Consider the following 22,212-nt stretch of genomic DNA (forward strand, 5'->3'; position numbering starts at 1 on the left):
GGGGTCCTACTCTTTCAGGGTCAGGGAGCCTTTTCTTGTTCTCAAGGAGCTGGAGCTGCTGGCTTCTTGGCAGGGTCAAGTACTGCAGAGAAGCTAAGCAGGATGAGGACTGAGAACAAAACCATCTGATTTGGCAATTCAGAGGCCCCTGGTAACTTTGCTGTAACAGGTGACCAGCCACCAGGGGTCTCCATGGAAAAACAAAGTGGATCAAAGATGCCCAAGGCCGAGGTATGCCAAAGTCTACAGGCAGGAGAAGCCCCGTAGATCGGCAGAGAGATGATCAGGAGGTGAGGAGACAGGTTAAGGCCAGGCCTGCTCCTCTCCCTGATGCAAACCCCATCCTCCCCACCCCCCCCATGCTACCCAAGTGCTAATCCTGAAACAGAACCATCTCAAAAGGCTCAAATCTGGGGGTGACTCCAAAGACAGTGAGAAAGCGTAGGGACTGGAAGCCATGTGAACTAAGACCACAAAGGCCGAGAGCCAGGACAAGAGGGGTACAGCTGGCTTGTCAGACAGAAAGACAGACAGCCTGAGACTTGATGCCATCCCTCCACACCATAACGCCTTATTGGGGCAGGTCCTCCTGCCCTCCCTCCAGGGTCCCTATTCCTCCCTCAGTGTAGACAGCTATGGGTGAAACACTGAAAGATCAAGGATGGCTTCCAGGGCCTTATGGGAATGCTCCACATGGGATCAAAAGAAGGAAGAGAACAGATGACTGGGACCTTCATGGGAGAAAGAGGATCCCCACAGGGGAGATTACAGATTCGTCACGGATCTCCAGGGGAAAGGGCTCCCTCCTCTCCCAAGGCCAGTCGGGATGGGCAAAGCAAGGGGCTGCAGCTCTTAGTCCTCCTGGGCCTGCGCAGGGTGCCAGAGTGGAGGACAAAGGCCATCCACGCCGTGAACTCTGGAACCAAGGGTTCAAGGACGGTCTCTAGGGAGCAGGGCCAGGCTGCTGGCCAGATACCCCGAGGCAGCAGGCGTCCCCTGGGACCCCTAGTCGGACCACCCTCCCAGGGGACACTGCCCCTCCGGGGACCAGGACTTCGCTCTGAGTGGTTTAACGCGAAGGATCCTCGGGATTTAGATACGGGGGATCAGTGTCCCCCCTTCCCAAACGTGTCCCAGGGGACAGCCCCGCAGTCACAGGAGGTAGCAGTGGACAGCGGCCTGACAAGAGGTCACCCAGCCTCGCCCCGGGGGGGGGGGGGGGGCGCGTCCTGCCCTTCCTGTCCCTCTGCCTCTGATGCCTGCCCTGGCCCAACCCTCAGAACGGCTAACCCGAGTCGTCCGGCCCCGTTGGGGTCCCACGTCCCTCCAGGGGGACTCGGGGCCTCCCCCACCCTGGCTGCCCTTCCCTAAACCAGGGGAGCCCGGACCGGACCAGGTCCCCGGGAGAGCGGCCCCCGAGGAAACGGGACCAGGGCGGAGGGCCAGGGGGCTGCCAGCCTGGGCCCCGACCGCGCCTCCGACACCGCCGGGGCACGGCCTGGCGGCCCCCCACGCCCGCGCCCCTGGGTGAGGGTCCGGCCCACCCAGGTCTCCCGCGGCCCGCTCTGGCCCTCTCCCGGCCCCCGACTACGCTCAGTAACTAGCGGCCCCGCAGGCGCCCCGGGGGCCTCTCCTCCGTCCGGCCAGCGCCGCCCCCCCACTGCCGGGGTCCCCGCAGGAGCACAGGACGGGCCTGGGGGCCCCTGGGCCAAGCCTCCTCGCCCAGCCCGCCCCGCCCCCGCCCCGGCTCCCGGGAGGGCGGGGTGCGGGCCAGGAATGCAGGGGGAGGAGGAAGCGCAGCGGGGCGCGGCCCGGGGCGGGCGGGGCGCTCCCCCCCCCCCGCTGTCGCCCCCCTCACCGCAGGAGCGTGTCCAGCGCCGCGTCGTGACGGTCGAGCGGGCGGCCGAGGGCGGCCCGGCGCAGGCGGCTCAGCTCCTCGGCGGCCTTGCCGAACTGCGCCGCCTCCTCGCCGCCCGCCGGGTACGTCTGCTGGATGAACTTGGTCAGCGGCCGCGCCACGTCCACCTCGGCCGCCTTCTTCAGCTGCACCGTCACGAACGTCGCCATCGCAACAACACCGAGCAGCCGTCACCGCAGCCGCCGCCGCCCACTCTCCGGCCCCGTCGGTCGGCCTGGCACTTCCGCTCTCGGCTCCGCGCGAGCGCGCACGTCGATCACGTCATAGCGGCGCGGTGCCGTGCGCATGCGCTTGTGGCCGGCGGAGCCCGGCCCCGCCCCTCCGTGCGGTGACGACCGAAGAGAGGGCGGGGCCGAGACGCAGCGCCTTCGCAAACACCTCTCCTCCCCCGGATGCCCTCCCCCAGGAGTGTGCGAACGCGCAGGGTGCTCGCCGCCCAGGCTCTCTTCTTAAGGGGGGGCGGGAGGGGAGACCCGGAACAAGAAAGGGAAAGGGGCCCAGATCGAGTGCGCGTGCGCAATATCCTCACGCTACCCCAGTCGTCGGCGTCCCTTGCGGACAGTCCGCGCGTGCGCAACACACACACACACACACACACACACACACACACACACACACACACACACACACACACACACACACACACACACACACACACACACACACACACACACACACACACACACACACACACACACACACACACACGCCCCCCCCTTCCGCGTTCTTCTATAGTAGCTGAAAATCCGAGGGACAGGGGGCGCAAAGCGCGTGCGCAGACTCCTCCCGAGCTCCCGAATCGTGGAGCCACGGGAAGGGCTGGTACCAATGCGCTTGCGCAGACTTCTTGACGCCTCCGAGTTCCTAAATCCTGGGTGAAAGGCCTTGAAGCCGCCAATGCGCGTGCGCAGCCTCGCCTCGGACCCCTGAGTCGCTAGAAGACGCTGGAAGGGCTGCAGCTTATGCGCGTGCGCAACTTCTTACCCTTCCCCCAGCTCCAAACTCCTGGGCAAGAGTCCTTAAAGTGACCCAGCACCCTGGTCCGAGGTGAGGATTTGAACCCAGGACTGCTGGGTCCCAAAGCAGCATCAGGCGGCTGCTCTCCCCTCGCCAAAGTCCTCCACCAGGGGAAGCCCCCACCCAGGGTGTGGCAGGCAGGCTGGGCTTACCAGGGTAACCAAACGGCCAGAACTAGCCTTTAGCTGGGGGGGGGGGGGGCAGTCTCCGAAAAGACCGATGTGGACGCCCAGACCTCCTCTGATGGGGTCACTGCTGCCCGTCAGCAGGGCCTGTCACACATCCCCCCCCCCCCAGCCGGCTACCTGGGGCCAGGGGGCCCACCCACTCAGCCCCTCAGTGCTGGAACCCAGCTGCTAGGATCTGGGGGAGGGGGGACCCCTGTAGGGCTGATGGGCGGATACCCGCATCGGTGTGTGGTGCCTAAGAAGGGAGGGGCGATCAAGGCAGGAGCCCCCCTGTAATGACGCAGTGTTCCCTCAGGGGACAGTGCCAACTTGGCGCCCAGCGCAGGGTGGCACTTGCCAGGCCCTGGGCTGGTGGCCGGGGCTCGATGGGCTTCTTTGGGTGTGCCACAGCACAACCTGCGCAGCAGAGGTGAAGGAAAGAAGAGTTGGGAGGAATCCTGAAGCAGAGCTGGGGAGGGAGGAGCTAAAAGAAAGCCAGCCTGGGCGGAGCTTGAGCAGGTAGAGGGCGGGGCTCCAGGCTCCTAAACCAGGCCCGAGAGAGTCCGGCTGAGTCCCAGCAGCAAGAGCACCTAAGAACTTGTGAAGTGCGGAAGCCCCAGGACTGTCGGTCCATTTTACAGATGAAGAAACCGAGGTGGGGCTCTGAGCTCAGCCCAGCTCTGTCTCTGGGTTAAGAGCAGCACAGAGAAGGACTTGGTCTAGGGGGGAAAAGTGAGGGCCCGAGAGGGCAGGAAACATTTCAGTGGGAAGGACGCATGGCTATTATTGGCACCTCAGGGTCTTCCGTGGTAGAGATGATGCCAGCGCTTCTCTCTCCCTTTCCTCCTTAGGGAGTAGAATATAGATAGGAGCTCATTGTCCCAGCAGAAATGCTTTTACCCTTAGCCAGAGCAAGATGCAGGTATTTCTGCTCTGGGGTGAAAAAGCGGGCCTGAGGGACCTGGGGAGATAAAAGATCATCCAAGGAATAAAGAAAGATGTGCAGAAACCCTATTTGGGCATGGTTAGTGCTGTAGAGGTTCCCCCCATAAACCAGCCACTGCTAGATAACTGGGGAAGGGAGCAAGCGCCACCTGTTGGAAGGTTGAAGTACTCGAGAGAGGGATTGGGACTTGGGCTTAATTGCCCCTGGAAAGAGCTGCCTGGGGTGCTACAGTGGGGTCCAAGGAAAGGGATCCCAGAGGGAACCATGAAGTGCAGAAGCTAGAACAGTAGGTGAGTCACTGAGGTAGGCCTTCTCCATGCCATAGTCATAGATGCAAGTCCTTTCTTAAGGCAACTAAGTGCTGCCTGTGGGACCGTTACATGCCTCGGTTTACCTTCTTGTAAAATGGAGATAATAAGCACACCTACCTTGCAGGACTATTGAGAGGATCAAAGCGCTTAGCACTTAGTACATCCTATAGAAATGCTTATTTCTTCCCCCTCCCCTTCCCAAAATGGGGTCAGGAATGCTCAGAATAAGCTGAGGCAGGCAAGGGAAACATAGGACAACTAAAAAGAGGAGGCTATTTTAAGAGGAGGCTCAGTGTATTGGGGCAGATGAGCCAGTGCTGACAGACAAGACAGGAGCTATGGAGAAACTGTGCTCAGACTGAACCCCCAAGGTGCTAGGGAGAGAGCATGTGGCCCAGGTGGTGAGAAAAATGTCTGTTCTTGCTGTATCCTCAGATTATATCATTGTCCTGGTGTGAACGCCTGAGAGGCCATGGCAGACTGAATGCACTTTTTTAAAAAATGGGATAACTCAACATGTAAATGGGAAGGATGCTAGACTTTATTTTACCTAAATTTTAGCCAAGCTTTTAATAGTCTTTCTTGCTCTTCTGGTGAGGAAGTTGGAAGGAAATGGGTTAGACCGTCATCCAGTCAGGGAAGTGTAGAACCAGCTGATGGCAAGACAAGAGGGCTGGCTACTAATGGTTCAAAGCCACTGTTGCAGGAGGAATCCTTAGAGTTCTTGAATAAAGGCATAGACAACATGCTCACCAAATTTGCAAACACTATGCTGAGAAGAGACAGGATCCAGACCCAGAAGGATCTTGGCTGACAGAATATTAGGCTAAATCTTGTCAGATGAAACTCGGGGGATAAATTCAAAGTCTTGAACCTGGGCCAGAAGTGTGAGAAAGGGAGTCTTAAAGAACTGGGGGCTTCATATGAGACAGCAGTCGGGCTGAATGAGCCACCCTCCCAAAGTCCTCTGCCCTGGTCAGACCTCATCTGGACTATCATGTTCAGTCCTGGAGGGTCCAGGGGGCACCACAACGCTCAGAATGCTGGGACGGGGTCAGAAGAGCTGAATTGAAATTCCACTTCCGACGCTCCCTATCGGTGTGAGTCTCGGCAGGTCACTTTACTGCTGTCTGCCTCAGTTTCCTCAGCTTTAAAATGGGGGTCATAACAGCACTTACCTCCCAGAGTTGTTGTACGGATCAAATGAGATAATCGTTATAAAGCTCAACACCATGCCAAGCACATAGTAGGCGCTGTATCGACCCTTATTATAGTCATTCATTATCCTCATTCTGGTCACTACAGTGTAAACGCATTGATAAAAGAGGCCAGAGAAGGTGGCCAGGATGTCAGCCGAGAGTCCATGGCCTTGGAGGACTGTGATAGCTGCCTCCTACTATTTGAAGGGTTGTGAGGTGAAAGGGACTGTGCTAACCATTAGGTGCTCTGTTCTTTAGGATTTGCCCTGGGGCAGCCCTGCCCTGCTGGTGGGTTGGAGTGTGTCACAATGAAAGGTCCCTTGCATAGCCAGCCCCTCCCCAGACATGAGAGAGCCATCCAGCTTGGATTTCTGGCCAGCCCCTCCCAAATGCAGCCTCCCTAGGAAAAGTGTGACAAAGGACTTCCCCAGGACTCCAATAAGAATTCCCTTGAAGAGCTCCTCCCCCATCCTCCCAAGTGCTTCACACACCTCCAGGGTCCTGTGCACCCCTTCCTTCCCTCTCTTTGGGCCCCCATCTTTCTAGGCTGGTGATGCCTCATTCCTGGGGTGCTTCTGTAGAACCCTAATGCCCGGCACACTCTTCCTGCTCACCTTGGTCTCTGGGTGCCACCAAGGGCCTTTCCTGACTTCCTCTGCTGTCAGCGGCTCTAACCACCACCCTCACAATGGGCTTTTGTATAAGGGAGCAGGGACTGGCCTTATGAGATCATGAATTCTGTGGTTTCCTAGCCCGCTTTCCAAGTGAAAAAGAGCCGAGCCAGAGCTGAGAAGCCCTGGCCAAGTGTCTTCTCCTTCCTGCCTTTGAGGGAGAAGATCCCGAGGGCCCAGAGAAGGGGCAAGGCCCTACCCACCACCCAGGCCAAAGCCAGGTGGCCCTAGAGCCAATGGCTGTGTCTGTCCTTTCCTCTTGGGTGACCTTGTGAGCTAGGAACTGTCAGGAGACCAGGCCAGTGCAGTCCTGCAGCAGCTGGGCCCCCGCCCAGCCATGCACTGACCCTGGGTCCTGCAGAAGTGAGGGGCTTGGCCTCAACATAGGAAAACAAGGCCAAAACTGAATCCCATGCAGAGTGAGAAGCGAGGAGAGCCCCAGGGACCCCACCTTCCACAAGCACCACCATTTGTAATCATTCAACAGGAGACATATCAAGTGACAGGACTGTGCCTCTAGTCTCCTGTCTCCTTCCTCAGATCCTACGCAGAGCCATGTGGAGTGGCCAGGTGCCCGTCCCTCTTGTGACTGGGGAGCTATGAGCAGGCCTTCCAAAGCCTGCCAGCCTTCTCTCTTCCTGGGCTTCTGTATGCGGTGCATTCCTACATGACATAACCCTCGTACAGTAACCCAATCTCACCTAAACCTGGAGGTGGGACCAAAGGAAACAGCAGCAGTCCAGGGCCCCCCAGAGACAGAGTGGAGCAGAGAAGGTAAGACATTCCATCGGCTAACCGAGTGGAACCACTCACCCCTTCGAGCTCCATTGTGAACTCCCAGTTCTGAGGAGCCATTTCCATATTCGTCAATGGTCAAGGTTGAGCCCACATTGTGGGAAGGTTCTCTGCCTCCCCCATCAGGCATCCATGGCCACAGCCTTTTCCAGTCCCTCTGGGGCTCCCCCAGCAGACACTCCCATCTCCTGCTTTCCAAGAACAGCTTTGTGTTCTTGCTGGGCCTGCTCTTGGTCTTCTCGAAGGTGGCCCTGCGGGCCCACTTTTCAAAACAAATTGCTCAAAACTAGTGACATAAGGATCAAGGTCAAAATGGACTTATGCTGCCTGCCCATCTAAGTCAGAGTTTTTCAGCAGGGTTCTTTTTTGTCTAGGTATCCTTTTTTGTCTAGGTTTGGCTAGGTAGCCAGCAAAACGCTTTGCTCAGGGGCAGCTAGGTGGCGCAGTGGATAGAGCACCGGCCCTGGAGTCAGGAGGACCTGAGTTCAAATTTGACCTCAGACACTTAACACTTACGAGCTGTGTGACCCTGGGCAAGTCACTTAACCCCAATAGCCTTACCAAAAAAAAACAAAAACCCAACAACAACAAAAAAACGCCTTGCTCATCCTGGGCATTTAATAGGTCTTTGTAGAAATGGAGGCCACCAAAAACAGCTTTCAAAAGGAACAGAGGCCCTCAGGTTTTCAGCTGGCTGCTGATTTTTGAGCAGTAAACAGTCTAGTGGAACAAGGCCTCTGGGGTGGTTGCCTTACACCAGCAAGTGCTTAGAAAGCTGGTGATCTAGGGAAGGTGATCAGCACCACCTGCTGGAGAGTGACAGAAGAGCACTTTAAAAATTTCAGCTGAATCCAATACCTAGTATGGTGTTGAGCCCATAATGGATTTTTAATCAATGCTTGGTGGGTGAGTGAGTGAACTGGCACCACAGTCCTGCCCTCTCTGCTGAATTCCCCATTTTCTTCCTGGTGTCTCCCCTGCGTACTGAACATCTCTCAGTTTTCCTTCCCAATCGGCCTGAGTCTCTGCTCATGGTACTGGATCTTCCATCCCCGAAGGCAGTGTTAGGCTCTGTCTGGGATTTACAAATGAAGTCGGGGAGGCTAATGCTTTGTAGAAACGGCTTGAAGTTTGACTTCACCCTCCCCAGGAACCGAAGTAGAATAGGGGAGAGTGAACCCCTGAGTCTTGGGGAGAAATACTTGTTCTTCTGTTCTTGACATATCTTCTCAAGGGGTTTTGTTGTTGTTGTTTAGTTGTGTCCAAGTCTTCATGACCCCATTTAGGGTTCTCTTGGGAGAGATACAGAAATCATTTGCCATCTCCTTCTTAATTTTTTTTTTTTTTTTTTGGCTGGGCAATGGGGGTTAAGTGACTTGCCCAGGGTCACACAGCTAGTAAGTCAAGTGTCTGAGGCCGGATTTGAACTCAGGTACTCCTGAATCCAAGGCCGGTTCTTTATCCACTGCGCCACCTAGCCGCCCCGCCATCTCCTTCTACAACTCATTGTACAGATGAGGAAACTGAGGCAAACAGGGACAAGTGACTTACCCAGGATCACACACTGAGGTTAGATTTGAACTCGGGAAGATGAGCCCTCCTGACTCTAGGCCCCATTCTCTATCCCCTAGGCCACCCAGCTGCCCCCCTAACAAGAAGGGCACTTTAAGGTTTGCATTTCTTTTCAGATGAGGGTATTAAGGTTCAGAGAATCAAATAGCTTGCTCAGGGTCACACAATTGGTAAGTGACTGAGGTGGCATTTGAAGTTGCCTTCCTGGTTCCTGTGGTCTTTCCACCACACCAAGTCATCTATTAGTAGAGGAAGAACATCCTAAAATGTAAGATTTGGGAGTGGGGGGTATGACTTCATTGATATATGTGAGTGAATCCCAAAGGAGGGAACTCCCTCCACTAATGCATGCTGGCACCTTTGCTTTCCTCAGAGGCCCAGAGAGTTTCTAGTCAAATGTCTTGCCCAGGGTCGCACAGGACATGTGGGGGCTGGCACTTGAGCTTGGGTCCTCTGGCCTCTATCCAGGAAGCCGGGTAGCCTCTCGTGTTAAGATATGCCAGGCTGGATGTTGTTTCTCTAAGGAGACAGAGGGCTCTTCAAGGTCTTGTGGTTTCCCAGAGCCATTATTTCTAGCACTAATGATGGTGGTAGCAGCAGCAAAGCCACTGGCAGTGGAGCTGGCTCACAGGTCGAGTACTGGACAAACCAGCTTTGCTTGCTTATGACTCCTGTAATGACTAATTAGATTCACCTGTACAAATTTACGAATGCCGGAATCCTTCCTGCCTATTGCCCAGGTTTGAATGGATGGCCTGTAGAGTCTCTCCAAAGGCAGGGAAGATAGACAGAAGAACAAGAGAGGGCCGGAAGCCCATCAGTTGACCCAAGCTTTCTGGGACAGCAAGGAACCACCTGCAGGATTGCAGCATTTGGCCATTGTGGAAGTGGGGCAGGGAGACCAGGTGCTTGGTTGACTCTGAAGAGCTAAGATCAGCATGGAAGGGTGGATACTGTCAGAGTCCTCTGACCTGAAGAACGATGGATCCTCCCCAGAAGGTGAGGAAGGCACATTGGGCAAGACCCTCCCTGGGCTCAGGCTAGGATCCAGATGCTGGGAGGGAGCTGCTGAATGGAGGGGATTAGAAATGGGCCACTGGAGGTGTGAGTCCTGAGACTAGAATTCCACCATGGAGGGATCTCCCAAGAAGCCTTGTGATGGCAGCCGGCTATGGAAGCTTTGAACACAGCACCTCGCTGCCAGGATCCCAATTTCCTATCAGTCAGCCACGACCGGAAGGCCCCCATGCCCTGATGCCAACAGAATTTACCTAGAATCTCCAGTCACCAAAAAGTGTGGATCTCCTGTTTCTTCTGACTCTGCAGCAAACCGAGATACCGAGGGGTAGTTTTTTACACTTGAGTTCCTCACATTACAGATAGGAAAACTGAGGCCATTAGAGATAAAGGCACCTGTCGAAGTCACCAAGATAGTAAGGAGGAAAACCTGATCTGGACCCGGGTCAGGCCTGTGCTGGGGCCAGCTCTAAGTGGCTCCAACAACTGCTGGAGTTCTCCGACCTCCGAAATGGGCAACTGCCATCAATCAGGGCTTGATTTATTGCTTTGCCGATTGTCTAGACTTAAGAAAGTGTTCCTCATGCTTACTGAAGTGTGTGTGCATACATTTGAACTTACTCCTCAGCCTGCCCCACCCCACCCCAGAGGCCTGCTTGTTAAACATTTACCTGCATAGCCCTGTATTGCTCCATCACCAGATTGGAGGCTAACAGCACTAGCAGCAGCAGCAGCAACAACAACTGGCATTTCCCCCTCACCTAAAGGCTTTCAAAGCACTTTCCTTCCATTATCTCTGGGACGGCCATACCCCTTCCTTTTGATGCCCAATCAAAGGCCTTTGCTAATTCAGTTCATCAGCTCCCTGCCCCAAGTGCCTGCTGCAGGCTGGGCATGATCCCCGGCTCTCTGGATCCACAGCAAGGGCACCAGCTGATGTTGCCCTCAGCAACCTCCTCAGGAAAGGGTTTGCCTGGGGAACCTCTCAAACCTCTTAGACCTCCTGGACCAGCCCATCTCCTCCTGCCTGTGATGGAGCCTTGGCTCCTTGGCCCCTTCTATACTCCTTCCTTCCGGGAGGCTTAGAGAGGGCACCTTGTCTGCTCCACACACAGAGGCTGACTCCTCTAGCTCAGGGCCAGGTTGACCCAGCTCCAAGGAGTTTTTGCTCTGCTATTTTTAGGAAGTTTATTAATAGATTGTTAATGAAGTCTCAAGTCCACACCAGACTCCTCTCCATGACCAGGCTAGGCTACTCCCTGCTCTATTTAGATCCCCATCTTTCATTCTCTTTGTTCTCAAAGATACACATTGAGATGGAAGCTGAGCCTGATGCAGAGAAAGCAAACTTCCCAAAACAGGAGGAAGCAGTGTTCCCATCTTCCAGAGGGTAAAGCAGTGTCCTGGTGCTGTCTTAGGATCTCCGTGGTTCACTCTTTCCCATCCAGATTCTTCCCCTAAGTGCAGCAGACCTCCCCTCCCTTTGTCCTGGCCCTCATCCCAGCTCCACAGAGTGAGCAGGAGTTGCTCTTTCCCCACCCTGTTAAACGTTTTCAGTGCTTGAAGATGGCTGTGGCCTCATCTGTCTCCCAGGCACCCACAGGCTCACCTTCTTCCTTGCCCTTGCCCCTCCGCCCAGCCCGGCCAATTATACTTCTCAACCACCGGTCATTTCTCTCCCTGCTGCCACGGTGACATCGTCTAGCCCACTGTAATAGCCATAGTCACGCTTCCAGCCTCCATTCCATGCCTCCCCCCATCCAGGTCCCCAAATCATGCCACACTCTCCCTAAAAAGAGGTCAGGATGAGTGTGAGGTGACGGCTTCCTTGCTCAAAACCCTCTAAGTCTCCTTCTGGCTAGGGAAGCAGTTCCCTGAACTGCTCTAGACCTCCGTTCACATCATCCCTGACATATGTCCTCAGCTAAGAATTTCGGACTCTTATCTTTCCCTCCCATCTCTACCCCATTACTGCCCAAGGCTAGCCCTGGTCTCTACCCAGCTACCTTTGTGTTCTGCCGGTACCTCATTCCACGAACCAGCTTCTCTCTCTGTTCTCTGTTTCCTCCTCCTCCTCCTCCTTTTCCTCTTCTTTTTTCTTCCTTCCCTCTCCCCTCTTCCCTTCCCTCCTTCTATCCTTCCCTCTTTCTATAGCTCTCTCTCCCCTCCCTTCCTCTTTTCTCCTCCTCCCTCTCTCTGCAGAGACTGGAGGCTGATCCAAATCTACTTGGAACAGAAGAGAAATGGTACAAAATCACAAGGATCAAGGGAAAGGGTTTGGTAGAACTTGGTCTCTAAGCAGATAAACCAGTGATGATGACTCACAAAGAATCTATTAAAGGACAGGGAAGGGCACAAATTGTTGCCCTTTCTCCCCATGTCTCCTCTACACCTTCATTCAGGAGGCTCTTTTTTTTTTTTTTACATGACCCTCATTCTTTTTTTTTTTTTAATGTATGAGGTATTTTATTTTTTCCGTTACATGTAAAGATAGTTCTCAACTCTTGTTTATACATGCTTTACAATTTCAGATTTTTCTCCCTCCCTCCCCTCCCTCCCCCCTCCCCTAGACAGCAGGTAATCTGATATAGGTTATATCTATATATCTCTATACATATACATATATATATATATATATATATATATATACACACACACACATATATATACACATAATAACATTAATCCTATTTCTGCATTAATCCTGTTACAAGAGAAAGAATCAGAGCAGTGATGCAAAACCTCGAAATAGAAAAAAAAAAAAAAACAACAGCACCCAAAACAAAAGAAATAGTATGGTTCAATCAGCATCTATACTCCACAGTTCTTTCTTTCTTTTTTTTCTTGGATTTGGAGATCCTCTTCTATCATGAGTTCCCTGGAACTCTTCTGTACCATTGCATTGGTGAGAAGAATATAGTCCATCACAGTAGGTCAACACTCAATGTTGATGATACTGTGTACAATGTTCTTCTGGTTCTGCTCATCTCACTCATCATCAGCTCACGTAAGACCCTCCAGGTTTCTCTGAACTCTTCCTGCTCATCATTTCTTACAGCACAATAGTATTCCATTGTATTCATATACCACAACTTGTCCAGCCATTCCCCAATTGATGGGCACCCTCTCAACTTCCAATTCCTTGCTACCACGTAAAGAGCAGCTATAAATATTTTTGTACATGTGGGTCCCTTTCCCCCTTCCATGATTTCTTTGGGCAAAAGACCTAAAAGTGGGATTGCTGGGTCAAAGGGTATGCACAGCTTTATCGCCCTTTGGGCATAATTCCAAATTGCTCTCCAGAATGGTTGGATCAGCTCACAGCTCCACCAACAATGCATTAGTGTTCCAATTTTCCCACAGCCTCTCCAACATTTATTATCTTCCTTTTTTGTCATTTTAGAGGAGGCTCTTTTCTATGTCTGAATGTTTCTGAAAATGAGTGGGGTTTTTTGTTTTGTTTTTTTTTTAGTGAGGCAATTGAGGTCAAGTGACTTGCCCAGGGTCACACAGCTAGGAAGTGTTAAGTGTCTGAGGTCGGATTTGAACTCAGGTCCTCCTGACACCAGGGCCGGTGTTCTATCCACTGTGCCACCTCTACACCTTCATTCAGGAGGCTCTTTTCTATGTCTGAATGTTTCTGAAAATGCGTGTTTTTAAGGTCGTTGGTGTTGGAGTTACTGAATGAGGAATAAATTATAAGCATTTACTAAATGCTTTTAGTATCAATACTCTTAGGTCTGGAGGGTCTAGCAATAAGCTATATGGGAAGGTCCAGTGGTATTCCATCTTCCTCAAAGGGTAGTTGATATCTCCCTATTCATGAAGCAGTGTGAGCATGCGTATATGCCCGGGTGTCAGGGGTCCTGAACTGGCCTGAGCTCATGACTTATGGGAAGGGGAGAACCTAGTGGGATCTGGGCACGGGTGTGGGGAGGGACATTGGGAAAGCTCCCATACCAATGCCTGGTCAGCTCTACCCACTAGTTAGTGACTATTGTTAATATGAATATATGGATCACCTGGATTTGATGGCAGTACCTTATTATCCAAATGGATTTTATGAGACCCTGGAAAATGCCCTTTGGCTAAACTTCAGGCTGAACCCAGAGAGCTAGCAGATAAGTCCCTATTTACTAACTTCTCTCCCCAAGAGAGTAAACAAATCAAAATGCCCCTTTTGACTAAACTTCAACTAATGAGATCCCACTCACTATTTTCTTTCCCCCAATGAGTAAATAGAGCAAATATCTAGACATCCTTGTCCTTGGTGAACCTGTCCTGTGTCTTTAAGCTACCTGTTACAGTATTTGCTTTAGGTTAATTTGTATCATGCTAATAAAACTGACATCACCCTGTAACCAGTAAAGCTTAAAAACCCTTAGAAAGAAGGGGAGCTTTGAGCTTCTCTCTCTTAGGAGGGAAGTCTCCACATGATCATGTGTTATGTCTTTCTTCTTGGGACAGAATATGTTTTTTCTGTCTGTCTCTGATCTGGTTTTGTCTCGTAGGAGATATCAAATTCTATGATCTCGTTCTTAGCCATGTTCTCTGATCTGTTATAGTTGTAGGAGGACAGGTATGGGAACAAATTGTAGGAGATATCATAATTTCTCTGATTTGTTTATCAATTCTGTTTGTACGATACAGGCAGTTACAAAAGCTATATTTTAATACTCAGCACTATGTAGCTGAGCAGGGTAGGCTTCTTTCAGTGGACCTTCAAGGGCCATTGACTCAAGTTTTGATTAGCCTTTACCATTAACTTCAGTGTGATGGAAGAGATAATTTTGGAATTTAAAAAATATATATTTTAGTATTATTAATTGCTCATGGGGAGACTGAGACAATATAATAAAAACGACAACCCTACCTAATTTAATTTTTATTTAGTGCCATACCAAACAATCAAAAAAATTTCTAGATTTAGAAAAAAATGATAACAAAATTCATCTGGAAGTACAAAAGTTCAAGGAGATCAAGGAGATCAATGAAAAAAATGCAAAAGAAGGTGGTCTAGCACTACCAGATCTCAAACTGTATTATAAAGTGGTAATTATCAAAATAATCTGGTACTGGCTAAGAAATAGAGAGGTGGATCAGTGGAACAGAATAGGTATAAATTACACTATAATAAATGACTGTAGTAATCTAGTATATGATAATCCCAAAGATCCAAGCTTTTGGAACAAAATCTCATTATTTAACAAAAACTGCTGGGAAAACTGGAAAACAGTATGGCAGAAACTAGGTATAGACCACCATCTCACTCTCTATACTAAAATAAGGTCAAAATGGATATATGATTTACATTTAAGAATGATACTATAAGCGGGGGCAGCTAGATGGCGCAGTGGTTAAAGCACCGGCCCTGGATTCAGGAGTACCTGAGTTCGAATCCGGCCTCAGACACTTGACACTTACTAGCTGTGTGACCCTGGGCAAGTCACTTAACCCCCATTGCCTAAAAAAAAAAAAGAAAGAAAAGAAAAAAAAAAAGAATGATACTATAAGCAAATTAAGAGAGCACAGAATAGTTTACCTGTCAGATTTATGGACCAAAGAAGATATAGAGAACAATGTAAAATAGATAATTTTTATTATATAAAATTATAAAGCTTTTGCACAAACAAAACTAATGTAACTAAAATTATAAGGAAAGCAGAAACGTGGGAAAGAATTTTTGAAAAAAGTATCTCTGATAAAGGCTTAATTTCTCAAATACATAGAGAACTGAATCAAATTTATAAAAATACAAATAATTCCCTAATTAATATTGGTCAAAGGATATGAACAGGCAGTTTTCAGACAAAGAAATAAAACCTATCTATAGTCATATGAAAAAAATGTTCTAAATCAGTATTGTTCAGAAAAATGCAAATTATCACCTCACACATATCAGAGTGGCAAATATAACAAAAAAGGAAAATGTTGGATGTTGGAGAGAATGTAGGAAAACTGGGATGCTAATCCACTGTTGGTGGAGTTGTGAACTTAATCAACCATTCTTTTTTTTTAATTATAAAAGTATTTTATTATTTTCCAGTTACATGTAAAGATAGTTTTCAACATTTGTTTTTATAAGATTTCTAGTTTCAAATTTTGCTCCCCCCTCCCCCTTCCCCAAGACAGCAAGTAATCTGATATAGGTTATATATGTACGATCACATTAAACAGATTTCTGCATTAGTCTTGCTGTGAAAGAAGAATCAGAGCAAAAAGGAAAAACCTCAAAAAAGAAAAACAACAGCACAAAAAACAAAGGAAATAGTATGGTTCAATCTGCATCCATATTCCACAGTTCTTTTTTTTCTGGATTTAGAGAGCATTTTCCATTATGAGTCCTTTGGAACTACCTTGTACCATTGTATTGCTGAGAAGAATCAAGTCTAACACAGTTGATCAACACATAATGTTGATGATACTGTGTACAGTGTTCTCCTGGTTCTGCTCATCTCACTCAGCATCAGTTCATGCAAGTCCTTCCAGGTTTCTCTGAACTCTTCCTGCTCATCATTTCTTACAGCACAATAGTATTCCATTACATTGAATACCACAGCTTGTTCATCCATTCCCCAATGGATGGGCAGCCCCTCAATTTCCAATTCCTTGCCACCACAAAAAGAGCAGCTATAAATATTTTTATACATGTGGGTCCTTTTCCCTTTTTTATGATCTCTTTGGGGAAAAGACCTATAGTGGTGTTGCTGGGTCAAAGGGTGTGCATAGCTTTATAGCCTTTTGGTCATAATTCCAAATTGCTGGAGCAACTGATTCAACCCTTCTGGAGAGCAATTTGGAACTATGCCCAAAGGGCTCTAGAACTGTGCATGCCCTTTGACCCAGCAATACCACTGCTAGGTTTATATCCCAAAGACATCCCCAAAAAGAGAAAAAGACCTATTTGTACAAAGATATTGCTAGCAGCTCTTTTTGTGGTGGCTAAGACTTGGAAATCAAAGGAATGACTAAACAAGCTGTGGTATAGGATGGTGATGGACTATTTTTGTGCTATAAGAAGTGACAAGCAGGATGATTTCAGAAAGGCCTGGAAAGACTTGTATGAATTGATATGTAGTGAAGTGAGCAGAAATAAGAGAACATTGTGCACAGAGACACAGAGAACTGTGAAAGACTTAACTATTCTAAGCAATACAATGATCCAAGACAATCCCAAAGGACTATTTTTTTTTCTTTAGTGAGGCAATTGGGGTTAAGTGACTTGCCCAGGGTCACACAGCTAATAAGTGTTTAGTGTCTGAGGTCGGATTTGAACTCAGGTCCTCCTGAATCCAGGGCTGATGCTTTATCCACTGGGCCACCTAGCTGCCCCCAAAGGACTATTGATGAAACGTACTTTCCACCTCCAGAGAAAGAACTGATGTTGATTGAACACAGACTGAAGCATGCTATTTTTCACTTTTTTCCCCATTTTTCCCTTTTATTCAAGTTTTCTTATACAAAATGACTAATATGGAAATGTTTACATAACTGCACATATATAACCCATATCTGATTGCTTAACCAGACAATAAACAAACTCAAATGCCCCTTTGAAATTCCCATTCATGGGAGCAGTTAGGTAGCAGTGGATAAAGCACCAGCCCTGGATACAGGAGGATCTGAGTTCTAATTTGGCCTCAGACACTTGACACTTACTAGCTGTGTGACCCTGGGCAAGTCACAACCCTCACTGTCCCACAAAAACAAACAAACAAACAAAAAAGAAATTCCCATTCACTATCTTCTTCCCCAAGAAGAGAGACCTCCAAGTCTCTGATAATACCTGTTCCTGCTTCCACCTATTTATTCATTAGCCTCTGCTTTAAGTCGAGCTGTTAAACAGATTTGTGTTGTTTAACTGATTTACATTTGTAATAGGTTGATCTATATCATGCCAATGAAGTTATTCTGTAACCTGTAAGCCAAAAAACTATATATACCCTCAGAAATGGAGAGTCCCCCGAGCTTCTCTCTTAGGGAAGTCCCTACATGATCATGTGCTATGTTTTTCTTCTTGGGACAAAATATTGAAATGATATAATGTGTTTCCTATCCATTCTCTGATCTGGTTTCTGTGAAGTAATTACTTCTGGTAAGAGAGGCAGAAATAGCCTTCTTTGATCTAGGTGAACAAATTGTAAGAGATATTATTGATGTCTCCAACCTGTTTATTATCTTGTGGGAGGCTGGGTATGAAAACTATATTTAATATTCAACATAGTCAATAAGCATTTATCATCTACTACTGTGAGATACTGGGGGGAAGGGTTGTCTCCTCTCCCTATCTACTGGCGATGGTCAGACTGAGAACACAGGGGACTGTGTATGCAGATTGAGAGATCTTTTCTGGGAAAGTGGATTCAGATGGTATATTCAGCTTGAGAACAGAAGCAGGTACTTAAATGCTAATATCCACAAATGGGAGTTAATTCAAATAGAAAAGAGCTTCCCTAAAAAAAATCCATGAAGAGGGATCGGGGTACTAGGATAGGGATGCAGTGTTCAATTGATTATGGCCTGTAGATTGTAACCCTGGAGTAATCAAAGAGAATGATGAAAAAGGGGAGGGTCATTTGCGTTAGGGACTAGGGGATAAAAAGGCCTGTGAGCCTCCATTTTGTTGCTTGCTCCGCTAGGGGGCAGCCCATTCTCTGGAGAATGAAAATAAACCAGCTACTTCTTAGCTCATAGATGACAGCACCTTCTCTGACACAGTCGAGCCATGCTGGGTGGTCCTGTGCCAGTGTCTCCCATGTCTCAGAATCTATTCCAAAGTTCTTCAGAGAGACCTTGACAGTGTCATTGTATCACTTCTTCTGACCTCTGTGTGAGCTCCTGCCCAGTATGAGTTCTCCACCAAATAGTCTGTTAGGCGAGTGTATGTTTGGCATTCAACCAACACGGCTGACCCACTGGGGTTGCTCTCCTGTAGTAGAGTTTGAGTGCTTGGCAATTCAGCTCTAGAAAAGGACCTCAGTGTCTGGTCCTTTATCTTGCCAGGTGATCTTCAGAATCTTCCTAAGACAATTCAAGTGGAAGTGTTTAGGTCTCCTGACATGGTGCTGGTAGACGGATCAGGTTTCAGAGGCGTACAGCAATGAGGTCAGCACAAAGGTTATGTAGACCTCCAGTTTGGGAGGCAGCCTAATACCTCTTCTCTCACACACCTTCCTAATGTTATGGGAGTATCATGGACCCCAGTTACCCCAGAGGTTGTCTGGGTAGGTCAAGGAACCCCAGGAGTTTTCCCTTGAGATCAAGGAAACTTCTCCTTGAAACTAAATCAAAGGACAGGCACACCGAAAGAGATAAGCAGCACCTGATGGGACTGAGCTAACTCCAGGACCACCACCCTGCATTCAAGTCCTCCTCACCCCCTGTTAGGCATGGCTACACCAGGAGGGGACAAAGAAACCACCCACCAGCAGACCGCTTGCTACCCACCCGGACAGAGTTACCACCCATCACCACATTGCCCAGGACCCACCACCAGACTATCTCAACCCATCACCCAATAAGGGACGTTTCACCCATAGGGCCATCTTAGCCCTATAAAAGGGAGCTCCCCAGGCTAGTCAAGGAGGAAAGAGTTTTAAATCTTCCTCCCGGACAATTTCTCTTGTACCCCCAAAACCTGTTCTTTTATTCCTAAATAGGACTTGTGCAGGAGGGTGTAATTCTTTAAAGAGGAATTCCTAAGGACCCCAAACCCCCTCCCCTATTTTCCCCACAACACTTTGGAGCCTCGAAAACACTAAACTCGTTCTGGCAGTGGGTGTGTCAACCTCATCATCTACATGTACATCCCTGGAAAGTCTACTTCGAAGGTAAGTGACCTTATCCACAGTGAGTGGTACAGGGAATTCGCCCACTGACTCAATAAGCGGGACTTAAGAAGGAAGGAGGCCAAAGTACAGAGCTCGGTTACTCTTTGGCAAGAAGGTGCACATTCACTGGAGCAGCCAGGACATGTGACACACAGAGGCAGAAAGTCACACAGTTTTTATACCTTCTTGCAAACAATCACAGTGGTGGCAGTTAGATTGAAACCAGATGGTCGGTGACACACTTCTCCTTTATGGCAGGACCTCCTTGACCTTAGGGCCCCAACAATAGGTCATCCCTTTATTCTTTAACCGGTCAAACCTCTGATCTCCCAACATAGCCGGAGGTAAATTTTCATTAAGTAAGCATGTAATTCTTCTAAATTTGACAGGACTACAGAACAGTGCTGAAATGCCTGAGTGACTCTTCCTGCTATTCTGACTAAGACAAGCTGAACATCTTTAGAGGTAGGGGTCCTGGGGGAGGGGGGGGCGGGTCAGTGGAAATCATGAGATCTGAACATCAGGCCATCAGTCATTCCTCTCAACAGCATTCAAAATTTCTCCATTTGCTATAATGGATATTTCCACATGTGGATAGAGTGGTGTTGGCTGGTGGAGAACCTGTTTTCTTGTTAATTGTCAGCCCCAGATTAGCACAAGGGGCAGAGAGTTGATCCATACTTGGTTGTATCTCAGCCCCAGGGGCTACATTGACCCAAACAAAAAGTCATATACCAACTCTCCTTCCACTTTAGTCTTACTTGCTAGTTAAATAATGAACCGTCAGTATGGTGGCTGAACTTGAGGCCATTTTTGTCTTCATTGAAGGCATCTGACAACATGGAAGAAAGTATCAGGCTAAAAAGCATGGGGAGCAAGCACACAAGCCCTGCTTTGCAGGGAAATTGGAGAGAGCAATGTTCATTATCCAGAACCCATGTAAGCAGGCCATCTTTTTTCCCTTTTTTAAAAATAATTTAACCTTTTACAAACTTTAAAAAAATTACTATCTTTTGTTTTTTAATTCAGCAAAACTTCTTCCAATACCCCTCCCTCAGAGAACCTCCCAAATCAAAAGTAACATTTTTAAAGGAAAAAGAAGAGAACCAGTAAAAGTGATGAATACATCAAAAAAGTCTGAGAATGTGTGCACCCCTGCAGAGGGCTGAGGGCTGGAAGAGCATGGGGGTGTCTTCTCAGGCCTCCTCTTTGGTGCTAAGTTTGTTCTTTGTTCTTTTGCAGCATTCACTTTGGACTGATGGTTCTGTCAGTGAATGCGCCTAGTCATGGAGTAGCTTGTTTTGTTGCTGCTTCTTCAGTTCACATGGATCATCCCAGGCTTCTCCAGGATGTCATTGTTTATGGCACAGTCACGTGCACCCAACCCTCTGAGCTCATGTTGGTCTGATCAGCCTCAGTCAGACACACTGGACTTTGATGCCAATATAGTGATGTCACTTTGGTCCTCTTGGAGAAAGAAGGACTACAACCATTCCATTGCACTCATGGGCCACAGTTTTTTTTATCCATTGCTTCATTAATGGGCATCTATGGTTTTTCCAATGTTTTTCTACCACAAAAAGTCTGCTATTAAAATTTTGGTGTATATGGGGACCTTCTTCTTATCAATGGCTTTCTTGGGGTATACACCTGTTAGTGGAATCTCTGGGTCAAAGGGTATGGACATCTTAGTCACTTTATCTCCATAATACCAAATTGCTTTCCAAATGATGGTATCAATTCCCAGAGCCACCAACAATGTACCAGTGTGCCTGTCTTCCCACAACCCCACTAACATTGACTTTTTGTCATCTTTGCCAGTTGGCAGGATTTGTGAGGTAACTTCTCAGAGTGGCTTTCATGTGCATTTCTCTTATTATTAGGGATTTGGAGTGCCTTTTCTTTTTTAAATAATAAACACTTTTATTTATAGTTTTGAGTTCCAGATTTTCTCCCTCTTTCCCTCCCTCCCCTCCCCCTTCCCTGAGGCAGTAAGCAATCAACTATAGGTTATACATTTGCAATTATGTAAAACATTGCCATGTTAGTCATTTTGTACAAGAAAACTTGAATAAAAGGGAAAAAAATGAAAGAAAGGGGAAAATAGCCTGCTTCAGTCTGTGTTCAATCAGTATCAGTTTTTTCTTTGGAGGTGGATACTATGTTTCATCAATAGCCCTTTGGGATTGTCTTGGATCATTGCATTGCTGAAAATAGTCGTCTTTCACAGTTTTTCATCAAACAATATCACTGTCTCTGTGCACAATGTATTCTTGGTCCTTCTCACTTCACTATACATCAGTTCATACAAGTAAGTCTTTCCAGGCCTTTCTGAAATCATCCTGCTTGTCATTTCTTATACCACAATAATAGTCCATCACCATCCTATACCATGGTTTTTTTAGGCATTCCCCAATTGGAGGGCATCCCTTTGATTTCCAAGTCTTAGCCACCACAAAAAGAGCTGCTAGCAATATCTTTGTACAAATAGGTCTTTTTCTCTTTTGGGGATGTCTTTGGGATATAAAGGTAGCTGTGGTCTTGCTGGATCAAAGGGTATGCACAATTCCTTAGCCCTTTGGGCATAGTTCCAGATTGTGGAAAGGCTTTTCTTAAGGCTGCTAAGAGTTTACGTTTCTTCTTTTGAGAATTGTTCATTCCTATCTGTTGGCCACTTAATTTTTTTTTTTTAATTGGGGAATGGCTTTTGGTCTTATAAGCTGTCTATATAGGGTGTTCTGCAGGCAACTCAAATGTTACCTGTTCATT

At 48.3% G+C, this 22,212-nt stretch overlaps 1 protein-coding gene and 1 long non-coding RNA gene across 3 annotated transcripts in view; one reads left to right on the forward strand and one right to left on the reverse strand.

The window, feature by feature from the left end:
- The window catches only part of LOC122743722 (programmed cell death 6 interacting protein), a 39,651-nt gene extending 37,483 nt beyond the window's left edge, over positions 1–2,168 (reverse strand). Inside the window, exon 1 of one of the 2 annotated variants that reach the window (XM_043988854.1) lies at positions 1,859–2,168. In XM_043988854.1, coding sequence (XP_043844789.1) covers positions 1,859–2,067 — 209 coding nt within the window. In that variant the 5' untranslated portion in view covers positions 2,068–2,168. The remainder of the gene's footprint in view (positions 1–1,858) is intronic. The other variant, XM_043988845.1, reaches the window with a different exon arrangement.
- A 502-nt stretch (positions 2,169–2,670) lies between these two features.
- On the forward strand, positions 2,671–21,420 carry LOC122735204. The gene is made up of 3 exons (XR_006354110.1): positions 2,671–2,965; positions 19,833–19,908; positions 20,686–21,420. It is a non-coding gene; the product is annotated as an uncharacterized LOC122735204 (long non-coding RNA).
- Positions 21,421–22,212: the final 792 nt, after the last annotated feature.

Source organism: Dromiciops gliroides, chromosome 1 (assembly GCF_019393635.1).
Source record: "Dromiciops gliroides isolate mDroGli1 chromosome 1, mDroGli1.pri, whole genome shotgun sequence".
Lineage (NCBI taxonomy): Eukaryota > Metazoa > Chordata > Mammalia > Microbiotheria > Microbiotheriidae > Dromiciops > Dromiciops gliroides.